Genomic DNA, 13,183 nt, shown 5'->3' with positions numbered 1-13,183 from the left:
CTGAGCTCACTATTTAGGATGTTTAGAACTCCTGATGCTGGGTGTAGCATAAGGATGTGAAGAGCACACAGAGCACTCTCTCTATGTCTGCATCACTTCTAGCAGGTTGTAGGGGGGAACATGGGAATAAAACACATTTTAGAAACTAGTCAAGACAAAAATCACATTACTTTGAGAATACATGGACAGAGAAATGGAAGGAGGAATACTGGCTAGTAACAAGTTTTGCTGTTGTTTTATTGTTCTGGAGATGTACTAGGACACAAATCTGTAGAGGCTGCCTGTAGGCAGCAGGGCTGGAAGTCTTCGGGGGCACAGGACAAATACATGTGCAAAAGGATGACATTAAATTCAAGACATTTAAAGTGTTTCCAAAACTGGTTTTAAGTACAGCTTTTCTTAAGTTCCTTTTCACAATTATTTTCCATATCTAGAAGTGCACTTACTGTCATTATTTATGTACTACAGGAAAGGACAGAACATTACCTATAAATAGCTTAGAAAAGATAGGCTGTTTTTGCATATAAGAATGTTTTATTTTCCTGTGTGAGTTTAATGGGATAGATGCCAATGCTTTTATGAATTGTGAATGCAGCAGTCTTCTTTCCAAATGAAGATGTTGGAAGTGTGCCACTGGAACAAGGTGCTCATATTACATACTGCCAGCAAATTTCTATTGCTTTAATGAAACCTAAATTACGAGAGCACTTTTCTTCTGAAAACACTACACTTGCCTATAATGACATTGCATTGCATATTCTCCTCTAGAATAAAAGAGGAAAAAATAATTAGGGTAGAAAGCAATGTGAATTACAGTTCCAGCAGGGAAATTCATGTGCTACACCCCTGATGTAAACAGCTGTTTGTATACCACCCACCTTCCTCCTTCTATAAAACATAATCCAGTTTTATGATTTATCAGGCATTTGTTACTATTCTTATGCATGGGGTTTTTTTCCCTCACAATGATTCTCTTTTTAGCTACCGGAAACAAAGTAATTATTTAGAATAATGTAATCACTGCAATTTAAATGGAAATCTTACTTGAGGAAAAGTTCCCCATCTAGGAGCAGAATTTTGCACTTATATATAATTCAATTTTGGTTTACTAAAGAATGTAAAGACATTATGTAGAAGCATTATGTAAAGTTTGGGGTTTTTTTCATTGAGTGAGTTTAAGTCTCAGGAATACTTTTAGAAGAAGGGGAAGTATTAGTTTATGACCTTTGACAAATCTAGATGTCAAATATCCCACGTGAAAAAGGTCCAAGGAGGCTGCATGCCTCATCTGCACAGGTTACAGAGCAGCCAGAGGTGCCACAGCCAATTGCAATGTAACTAACAAATCATATTTAATCATATGTATTATTACAACGTGCTACATATACCTTCACATTTTGTGCTCATAAACAATAGTATTTTTTCTGCCAACATGTAGAAGGATTTTACAAGAATATACAAAATGTACTTTGTCTCAGATCATTTTAGTTCAGTCAGCAATCCTTTCTATTACTTCCAGATCTGAGCCACATCTCAGAGCTCATGTGGTGGTATTGCAGGTTTTGCAGGAGCATCTCAGACAAAAGGTACAAGTTCTCTTGAATAAGAGGGCTGCCTCCATCGTTTTTCTTTGCAGTATCTCAGTATATAGTGTGAATAATGTCATTTCACACCAAGGGCTCACTTACAAGGATATCCTCTACCTTCCAATTTACATGAATGTTTATTTTACACTACCTTAGAGTTAAAACAACGCAATGACATAATAAAGGCACAGAATAATAAATACTACTGAATCCATAATAACTCAGAAAAACATCAAAAAGGGAGAGAACAAAAAGGAGTGAAATTAGGTTAAAAAAAAGTTGCAGAAGCTCTGTGGGGTTTTTTTTGGTTCTGTTTTGCTTTTTAAAAAAGCCTCAAGCACACAGTCACACTGTAACCCACTTGGTTATATTTTACAAATGGGGTACCAAGTCCCGAGAACTTTATTGTTAGGCAGAACCCTGCACCCATGAAAATTAATGGTAGCACTCTATGACATCAATTAGAACAAAATCAGGCCATGTGATTACCTTCTGTTTCTTCTATAATGAATAATATTACTGCATTCTGTTTTCTACTCACACTTCTGTGAGCTGACAGCATGCTTGCATGATTAAGATATAAAGCTAGCAAATGTTTTAATTCAAAGATTATTACAAACTAGAAAGAAGTCAGATAAAACCAGAGATTTTTTTATTGCACAAAATAAATTATATAGAAACAATGCAACAAAACAACTCGTATTGTAGGCTGCACAACAGATGTTACAACATGAATATATTTATTGCTTTGAGAAAGGAGCAATTCAGTGCCAGTAAGCAGGTTAGTTATACTTCTTGCTCATCTAGATTTTTCATAAAATTAATCCAACTGGGCTAGAAGCATCTTGCAGCATACAGGTCAGGCCAAATTGTCATTTGTTATCAACCACTATAAAGGTGCTGTAAACCTTCTTGACATTAGCATGAAACATGCAGTTTAACATGACTAGTACTGAGCCATACAGGTAGCTCACTATTAGAAATATCATCACATACCTGATACATTTATACACAAGATTCTAGAGGCTCATTCACAGACTTTGCATGAGCCACTGTTTCAAAATAAATCTTGTTTACAAATGTTGATGCAGATTTGAACAGGCTTCACTCTACATCAAGAGGCATGAACAAGGGGTTTTGCCAAAAAGCCCCCAAGTACCAGCACTTCCCATCCCTAAATGGAAAACTGATCACCAGTGCTGACTGAGTTATAAGTGTCTCATTTTTTCTAGGGCCACACTCAGATTTGACATTAAAAAAACTCCTCAAATTCCTTTGGTAGAACTGGGTGAAATTTACAGTGCTTTTTAAGTACTTCAAAACACAACATATTTGGTTCTTCAAAAGATACAAGCCTGCAGTACTAGTATTGCACTCAGGTCAATTGGATTTTAAACTGCTACTTTGTGGACCCTGAGATGTTGACCCTAATGAATTACTACAGAAATCATCTCTTAACAAAAATTATAAAAATGGACAATGTTCATGTAATGAAACACATCAAATCCTGATCAACTGCAGATCTTTGTGAAGCATGAACATAAATGAAAGAATGCCATTTCAAGTGTTTATAATCTGAGTCAAATTCTCCCCCAGTTTGTCAAGAACACAAGTATTTATTCAGTTGAGTTCCTACCAATGAATTCTACTGCTAGTGTACACACTCATTATTGCAAAACTTACTTATGAGAAGGTTAATATAATAAGAGTAAATTTAAACAATATTAGTCACCCATGAAAGGAAATTAAGTGAGGAAGTGGGAAGTCTGGCTCATTTCAAGTCTCAGCTACAAGGATAATTATAGAAAGTCACTCCAATGAGGTCAAGCTGAAGAACTCTGTTGATTCCCACAAAAATAAGTAAAGAGATTTTTGGATTGTATACTAATATGTACACAAACAAATATGGTTGCCACTCTTTACTGTACTTTAATAAAATTCTTTACTGTATTTATTCTTCCCTGAAACTGTGTTAATGCATTATGATGAATAAAAATACAGTTGAAAGTGAGGTTTCAAATCACTACAAAATATTATAAGAAGTGAGTTATTCTGAATTTAAAAAATAGTATTTGTACAAATTTTCAGAATCTTTAGTGATGCACTCACTTTCCACACATGTACCCAGCAGTAGCTTCCTTTGAAGGAAGGTATTAAACTTGACTAATATTGCATACTTTTTCTTTCATCCAGGGGACTGTTTATTAAATACTGTATGTAAAATTCTGCCATCTTATAGAAGTGTTAGTAAGCACAGTAAGATTCAACTAAACAACCAGATGTACCCTGAAATGTCCACTGAAACACATGCATCACAAAAAATGGTTAGCATTTTTTATACTTACTATGAAGTAGAAAAGTTATAAGGCAGGATGAAGCTAATATCAAAGATGAAAAACAGCACCACAAGCCTGTGTTTTGCAATTGCTTTCTGATTGGACACAAAATATATTATCATAGTCAGATACAATTAGGGTGAGAAATGCATTTAGCCCAGCTGTACTAACTATACAGCTTCACACAGAATAAACATTCCATAAATCAACAGAAAATGCATTTGAGCACAAAAAATAAAAATATGTAAGTGATTCTCTAAGCAGCATTTTGTTTTCTTTTTTTTTTTTTTCCAAAACATTAACATAGATAGATATTGGACTGATTAAATATCTACAAGTGCTTTTTCTTTACAAAAATACATATATTCTTAATAGTAGGATAGACTGTCATTAACAATGACCTGTGTTTTTTTCACTTCAATTTGAATGATTTATAAGCTAAATTTTACAACCACAAAAAGGTTTATTTGTAATAGGATGTTATCACTTTTGACAAAAAGCTTAAAACATTTTATATTTTAAAACAAATTAGCAACTTAAGATCACAATATGTTCTATGAGCTCCTAAGTACTGTGAGGGCTGCTTTATTAAAAACTGGTAACTACTGATCAAATGCAAGGAAGCATTAGAACATTATTACTGCTCACCATAGGCTCCTTTCTTTTAACTTGGATCACAGCTTATATAAGGACACTTAGGCCCCCACCCCCAAAAAATCCATTGAGAGTAACTCTATATCATCTATTCAGTAGCCTGGAACATCCAACAATTCAGGCTTTGCATTAATTTAAAAAAATGCAAAATACTTTCCTTTCAATAGTTAAGTCTGCAATAAGGGAAAAAATGATGCATTGCTTCATGCTTATACTAAGAAGGTTCTATTTGAGAAAAAAAAAAATACGATCAGTAAGTATTTAGAATGAAATCTTTCAGCCAGCTAAATAATTATATTGACCTATTACTGTCCAGTTTAGTTAACCACTATCCTGGAAAAGGAAATCAAGATAATTTGGATTTTTTTATTCTCTCTGTTTCATACTGCACAAGTAAAATAATCACTTCTTACTAATCAATGGTCTCACATCAAGGACAGCAATGCCATTTGCTAAAAAAATAGCTATAAAAATCTGTAAAACATACTTAATATCTTCTCATTATCCTCCAAATCTGTCCTTTCCACCCTCCAAAATATCACTGAACTACGACTAGAAACCCCAAAAGTAGCTTGGTGACTATTTTGTGCTTTGGAAGGTTTACAGGATTGACAGCACACTGAGTTTTTTGTTAGTTCACAGGCCAGGTATAGCAGACACATCAGTAAATGCAAGCCTTTGTGCTTTTCTTCAGGAACATGAGCTACTCTCTGTCTGTTGACTCAACCTCAACGCTATTCCTGTTGTTTCTTTTCTTTTCTAATTTGTTTTGGAAACTGCTAGGTGTGCCTAACCCTTCAGCTTGGTGACACAGACAACTACCACTGGTCCAGTTCTGCTTGATGGACTCCAGGTACCTCTTGACCATTCAGGCACTCCAGGAAAGTGTCAATGTCATATTCCAAGTCCATTTCTGGGTGGCGTTACCTTTGGTATTAATTAGGTCCCTTAAAACTATTAGGCAATCAGATTATCCATAAAAATAGTTTATTTTTAAAAAACCCTAGTTTTTAAGAACAAACTAAATATCTGACCACAAAGACTAATTTTAAATCAATAAGTATGTGATATTTTTTCAGTAAAAATGGAGCATGTTTCATTTTAGCACATCAAAATTCAGGAGACAGCAGAAACAATATCTACCATACTCAATATAATACAAAACTGAATTTTAAGAGTAGAATACCATTATAAAATATGTGCCTTGCACTTAGACAATAAACATCTTCATTACAACTTCATTTGTAATAAAACCCTCAGTATGTTAACTAGCAGCAAAACCATTTTACTGTGCAGCCATTTTGTATATTGGATAGTAACCTTCTCTCACCTTTCTGCTTTACACTGGCTGTCATGAGGAAGAAGGAAAATGCACAGTTCTACTTCTGTTCACCTCATCCTGTTAACTGCCAACCATGTTAGAAGCATTTCCTAGCAATACACATAAAAGTTGTTTCAAAGAAAAGTATCTAATGGTTCAGAAAAACAAGCGAAGTCAAACCAATGCCTATCTTTGGTTAAAATTAATGTAATAGCAAAAACTACCGCTTACAGACATCTTTCATTCCAGAATTCCTCTTCCATCCTGAGCTTACAGAACTTTGTCTCTTTCTGAAAATACAAAAGATAGCCTGGACACTTCTATCCATGTACAGAGCTCCTCTGCTTTACTGCCACACTCCAGGAGCACAGAGACCTAAACTGCTTACTAGAGAATGAAACAACATCCTTACTTAGCTGTGGAGAGCCACCTGAATGCAAAAGATTTATGGCTGTCAATGGCACACAGAAATCTGTTGGAAATTAGTTAATTAATTAATTTCCTATTCTGGAACCTAAGGTTTTAATCTGACCTACAGACAGTGTAGACAGAAGGTAAAGAAAATCAATAGGTAGCTCTGTTTATGAAGAAAAATATTGAAACATTGCAAGATCATCTTTTGGAGGATATTCCTGCAAGAGATGTTTCAGCTGAGGTCTGAAGGTCAGACAACCCCTATGCGACAGAATTAGAGGTGAATGTGCAGTTGGAAGTTTTCACATTTCCTTTAGGTGAATCAACCCCCTCATGTCTTGGAACTCATCCTGGAACACACTCCAGTAGACTACAATCCCTCCTCAAAACAAGTGTTTTTAGCTGAAACCCTTGTGGAAGCATGACCTTGCTCAAACTGGCTATGAAGGATTGAAAATGCAGAACTGTGAGAACTGCTGAAAGCCATGAGAGCTGCCTGATAAATGATACCTGGGAGCTGACACCCCATGCCCAACATCACCTTTATAAGTCCTTCATGTTTTGACTTTTGGGTAGGAAACTGGGTGGGGCATGGGAATGGCCAAAAGATGTGTTAGAACCTAGAACTAATTACAACAGAAAGGGTGCCTTAGTTTAGACATTTTAACTGAGAAAAAGAATAAGTCAACAAAGCATGAAGTAAACTGGGAGGGGAATACGCAGCATGACACACGCATTTTTGCAGGAAGCAAAGAGATGCCTTCAATCTGCCAGATTAAGTGAAGAAACTGGACTAAACTCTTGGATAAAGATGTAAGTCTTAATTGCCTTTTCACTTTTCCAGGACAAAAATTATTTTGATCAATGAATGTTATTAACCAGTATTTTATGTAGTCCCTCTATAGATAAGGCTCAACCTATTTATTTTGAGACTTAAGACAGGTTTTGAACAGCTGCTTGTTCTCTAATATTTCTACCAGACATGGAATCTGGCTGAGCTGGATGCTATGCCTTTCCTTGGAAGTCCTCTCAAGAATGTTTTTTTTCTGGGGAGAGAATAAGTACCTCTTATCTTCAGTTCTATGAAAATGTAAACCCCCACAAACAATAAAACTCAGTGATTGGTCCAGCTGCAGCTATTTTTCTAAACAGCAGAGAAGGAAAAATTGTTTACTTCTCTCACAAAGTCATGTAGAACAGGTATCCATGGGAAAAATGAGATGAAACTCTGGACCATTATTTTGTCTGCAGTAAGACCCTAGCTTATATCTAAACAGAATGGGATCAATCTCTTTTCTCCTGCAGATACACTAGAATTGTTTGGTTTAGGCTATCTAGTCTAGTGACCTTGATAAGAACAGAAGTGTCAAGTCAAATTGCTGAAACCTATGGAGAAAAAAAAGACCACGATCCAGAATTAAAGGGTTCCTCATGCAGAAAATGGAATATTTTCAACATAAAAGTACTTATTTTAATATAATTTCTGCTGAGATATGGCAGTTTTAAATTATCTAAAAGAACACACTTTTTTATCTTTTTTTTCCATGAAAGCTTCTCAATACAGTATGTTTATGATATATTCTTGCTGAAAATATTAAGACCATAGTTAAAATTCAGAAGCAACTATTACCCTGTCAAATGAAAACAATGGATTTAAAAGGTATTCTGTATTAGTAATCAGGCACTTCACTTTGTACAACATTTTCAGTAAAGTCAAGATAATACTTCTATAATTTTTTTTTTTTTTTGCATAACTCAAAGCTAGCTGAGTATGCACAATACAATTCTTGCACTGCATACTCCTAGGAGCCAAATCCCCAAAGCTTTCATGTGAACAATACCTACTATAGTGATGAGTCACTTCAGTTATTGTAGCAATCTTATTTGGTATTTCCTTAAAAAAATCCTTCATAGGACTAGGCCCTTAGCTACCAGGAGTTTGGTAATGCATCATGGAAGATGCATTTCTTGATTAATCATCTCATTCCATACTGTTTGAGATATTACAGGATCTTGTTTCTAAATTCTAGCTTACGGCTCGTTACTAGATAAATGCAGCAACCAGCTATGCTCAACCAAAAGTTGTTTATGTTTTTCATTAATGAGTTTTTCACTTCTAGAGGAAAAAACCCAAGCAGCACCATATGTGCTAAACAAGGGACAGCAAGGTTAGGTAGTAGTGCAGAATTTTTTTAGGTCCCTCTGCAGTTATACACTGCTAATATGGGAAAGGCATAGAAACACAGTGGCAGCAACACTTATTTTATATTCCTATGCTTCACAAGGATGCAGTGGTGACACTTTGTCATGGAAATGCTCAGAAAGTGTGACTTTATCCAGGCATCTGCTCTAGCATGGCATATGGTGCAGTCTGAAGGGAATGCCTAGGTACTCATTTTACTTTACTCTGTCTTTGGCACACAGGAATCTGCACACTCATTCTCATATTCCTACGGTGCTCAGACACTCTTAATTGGCACAAATGAATTAAATCTGCATATCTGTAGAGACATGGCACATATGTACTATATGAGTGAAAATTTCCTGTAAAGAAGGCAATGCCTGTGTTGCACAAGCTGCCCAGTTAAGATATGTATTTCAGTGGCACTTTACTTTTACAAAAGCTATTAAACTATAGCAGCACTCAGGCACCATGCCATCAAATCAGAAATGCATGAAGAGTAGGTGGTTAGTTCGTATGCATTTAATGCCACCATTCGCAGCTGGGAACATCGATTCAGATCTGTCAGTATTTTCCATGCTTAAAATGAAGATTTGCCTTCTGTAATATAGCTTTAACTTGCATCAAGAAAATACCAGGAATCAAAACCAATGTGCAACTCTGATTGAGAAAATTCACGGTTCTCTGAATTATGAAAACAGGAAGTTATCAAACAGTCAAAGAAAGCTTCTATCAGTTGCCATTCTGAAACCAAGGCAAAATGGTGCTATTCCAAGGGTCCTGTTAGGAAGATGGATTAAAACTTATATGTTCCTGTCTTTTCAAAACAAGTCTGTTCAAATTTTTTCAAAACAGCAAGCACAACTGTTGAGAAAAAAAATTGTGCCCTGAACCAAGCAGAAATTATGCTTAAGCATCCTAGCATTAGTTTTGTGACTAACTGAAACAGGTGTTTTATGTCAAGCAAATCTACAGTGAAAATTCCAGTATAAAATCACATGAAATATATAAAAACTGTAAGGTGTAATTTGTATGTGCATGTAAATATTTACAAATAATCTTCTATTTCTACTGTACAGAACAACTGTATATACTAAAAGAAGAATGATTTTTCAACCCGAAAGCATGCTCTGCTCTTCCAAGCTGCTCCATGAGGTGGACTTCCATATATAAAAAGAATCTGTTTTTCCCTAGAGACCCTGCAGAGAAGGGCCCTCCCTACAAGGAGTATCTTCTTTCTGTCAAGTAGGGCATCACAGACTGGGTGGGTAAAGGGATGCCTGTTCCCTGCAGCCAGCAGCTTCTTCCTAGACATTTTCCTTCCCCAGTTCCACTGGCATGTGCAACCTTGAGCTGTAATGGCAGGGTTCCTTTACAGACTGCTACAGACAGCATCTTGATTTCTGCACGTCATATGGGCTTTGGGGTGCAAGGGTAGGATTCAGCCCAACTACATGTGACTCCTCAAGTCATCAGTGTTAGAACTCCTAACAACATTAAAGGGGCCAGATTTAATCCACAACATGCTTATTTCTTCTACAGAACATACTACTGTACATGAACATAAACTTACAAAGGAATTACAGCCTTACACCTATCTTTTGTATTTGATCCCAAGAAAGAATTTTCACTTTGTCTAAGAATGACCAGTTCACTCTACAGTAGCTTGTGAAAAATTGATTTGGTTCCTTTTTGCTGTATGCAAAAGGCATAAAAAAAGTAAATAGCTATCTACAACACAGCAGGCATGTACTAAGTAGAAATTACATAACGTGACTGAACTATAAGTATCTCCAGAGAATCTGATCAGAAAAACTCAACTGACTTTTAAGCAAAGACAACGGAAGACAGAAAACATTTACATTGCTATGCTCCCTGCAACATTACCAAAAACCCCAAAAAACATCTCATACTAGAACCATTACGCTTGTAACACCTAAGGCAACAATCACTTTTTATCCAGCACTACCAGGTCTTAGGAAAAAAAGATGACCTGAACAATTATTTTGGTCAGACTGCTAATCTTCAGTATTGCATTACCTCTAATTTTATAGAAATAGTTTTATGATGAGACTTTAACTAATGAAAATTTCTGTAATGAATTCTAAACTCCAGATAGTCACAAGAGATACAGTATGTAATTAAAGCTATATATTATTTTTGTCTTAGCATATTATAGACCTCTATTCAATCTTAAAAGGAAGTGTTTATTATGAAAAATAATCATTATGAAAAATTTTGGTTGGTCATAATTTTGTAGCGGAATTTAGTTGTTCCACAGACATTTATATTACTTTACCTTCATTTTTATGGAGGCTTTATTAGAAGAAATGTAATCTGACCAGAAGCTGTTTTTCCAAAAATAGCTAGTATCCCAAATTCCAAACTTTAGGGAAACCATCAGAAAGTGCAATCACAAAGGCTGCAATGCTTTTAAGCAATATTAGCAATTTAGAAGACTTAAAATTATTATTTTGAATTATCATGTTCTACATCTCTTGTTCAATGTAATTAATCTTCATTCACTGCAAAAGGACTGTTGCACACTCATGAGTGAGCTATACCTGGACCCATGAGAACCTTATCAAGGGAAAGGTAGTGGCCCAATCACCACTTTTCTAAATATATTTTCTATACAAAATATTGTCAAGGTATAATCCTTAGTTATTTTTACAGTACTCTATGATTTGAACAACAATATTCAGTAAAATAGTGTGTGAAACTGCAACACCACATGAATGAGCACTCTGCCATTTTGCTAGTGTAATCAATATTAGGACCAGAAAAATTTTCTAACACGCAAGCAGAAATATTCCATAGGTTTTGAGTCTTGACTGTACAGTTCATGATTTTGGCTATGATTTGCAGCACACTCTTAAGATACACAAATATCTTATGCACATTTCAGTAGCAGAATGGCACTTGGCTTGCTCTAATAGAAACAACAGAGATGCAACTGACAATTTTAAGAAAGACAATGTCCTTATTTGCATGCTGAAATTCTGGCTGTGTCCCCCCAATCCAGGCACATCCATTCATTGTGCAATCTGTCGATGGGTAAACAAATAGTGCAGGATTCATCTCAGTGGGATCTGGCCCTTTGGTCTAACCGAAGTCAATTCTAGGTCGATACTGAAGTACCATAGGGTAAGACTGAAAACAAGCAAGGGAAAAACAACAACAAAAACAGACAAGAAAGCATGAAGACATGATTCATAAACAATACAAAGAAAATGCAATTAAAGACTACCTTAAGAATAGCCAGCTCTTATCTCTAAGACAGATGTATATGACAATTTATATGAAATAATTCCATACATTTCAACAGTTAAATCCATCCCTGTACTTCAAATCTACTAACTATTTGTCACCGATACACAATTTCTGTATCTGCTTTTATATATTTCAATATTTATGTTTTATTACATTTATACTTGGGAGTGCTCAAACAAGTCTTATCTCTGTGTTGCTGTGTTTGATGAAAAGCAATCTGGACAAAGTATATTTACGGGTGATGTACTTTGAAATTTATATACAGAGGTTCCATAGCTAAACTATAAAAAAAATTGCTGTCATCTGGTTTTCTGAGAGATGACCTTCTCCCCAAATCCAAACTCCTTAACCTCAGATGAAGTGATAAATTTTTATTAATTCCTACTGAGAAGAAATGGCAAATCAGCCTCTTGGATCCCTAAATTGGATAGAATTTGTGGAATGGATGGTAAGAGCGTATGGATTTCCCAAAGGGGCTGTAGAATGGGCACCTGTTGCTCAAACTTTTGTTCTACTCAACCTCTTGTTTCTCAGTCTGTCAGCATTTCACTTGTCTCAAGTTTTCCTCTTAACTTCATTAGCATACTGTGTATTTTCTATAGCGTAAAACCCTCGCAAATCTCATTGTCTCAGCAGCTGTATAGCCTTAAACACCTCTCTGCCATACAACAGAGAAACAAAGCTAATTTAAGTGTTTTTAATTCCAAAGTTGGAAATATAAAAAATTATTACAGAAGCTATCATTAAAACCAGAAACATTTTGCTTCATCCTTCAAATGTAACAGAGATGAAGAAACAAAGGTATAGCTCCAGAGACCTACAGGGTTAATAAACTTTCCATGCCATGGTAGTGAAATATCACCAGAACTAAATGCGATCACACTTGCGGGGGATTTACGAACTGGAGTTCAGAGAAATCACAAGGTAAACCCAGAGGTATTCACAGTACCAGGAGTGGTTAGGACAGAAGACAGGGAGCACCATGTTCAGTCTGCATGTGCAATTAACAAACATGTACCTGCAGTATCATAAATTACTTGGTCTCTGATTAATTTTTTATTCGCACAGGACATGACTACAATGTTATTTAAATGCTATTTCACATGGTTTTGACTTTGAATATATAAATAGTCTCTACAAGTGTGCAGATCTAATTGAAAGTGGATACAGGAAGAGACAGAGCAATCACCACACTGAAATTGCCAAGTAAACCAGTGAGGCTCAGTGTTTTAGCAAACAAAAATCACAAAACTATACAAATCAAATGCACTATGCTTGGACAATTCTAATCACTGAAGGAGGCATGAGTGCAGTAGTTCACTTCCATCACTAGTGGGGAGTGACTCTCTACCACTAGTTCTAATTTTTACTCAAGACAAAAATATTATTCTGAAGTTCCAAAGTAACTTTTAGACAT

At 35.6% G+C, this 13,183-nt stretch overlaps 1 protein-coding gene across 2 annotated transcripts in view; it reads right to left on the bottom strand.

Annotated features, from left to right (window-relative positions):
• Positions 1-2,216: 2,216 nt before the first annotated feature.
• PCGF5 (polycomb group ring finger 5) overlaps positions 2,217-13,183 on the bottom strand; it is a 66,924-nt gene continuing 55,957 nt past the window's right edge. For both annotated transcript variants that reach the window (XM_015633165.1, XM_033515517.1), the window contains one exon: positions 2,217-11,646. In XM_015633165.1, coding sequence (XP_015488651.1) covers positions 11,599-11,646 — 48 coding nt within the window. In that variant the 3' untranslated portion in view covers positions 2,217-11,598. The remainder of the gene's footprint in view (positions 11,647-13,183) is intronic.

This window comes from Parus major, chromosome 6 (assembly GCF_001522545.3).
Source record: "Parus major isolate Abel chromosome 6, Parus_major1.1, whole genome shotgun sequence".
In the NCBI taxonomy this organism is placed as follows: Eukaryota; Metazoa; Chordata; class Aves; order Passeriformes; family Paridae; genus Parus; species Parus major.
The sequence above is the reverse complement of the archived record's forward strand: the minus strand, read 5'-3'. Positions and strand labels throughout refer to the sequence as shown.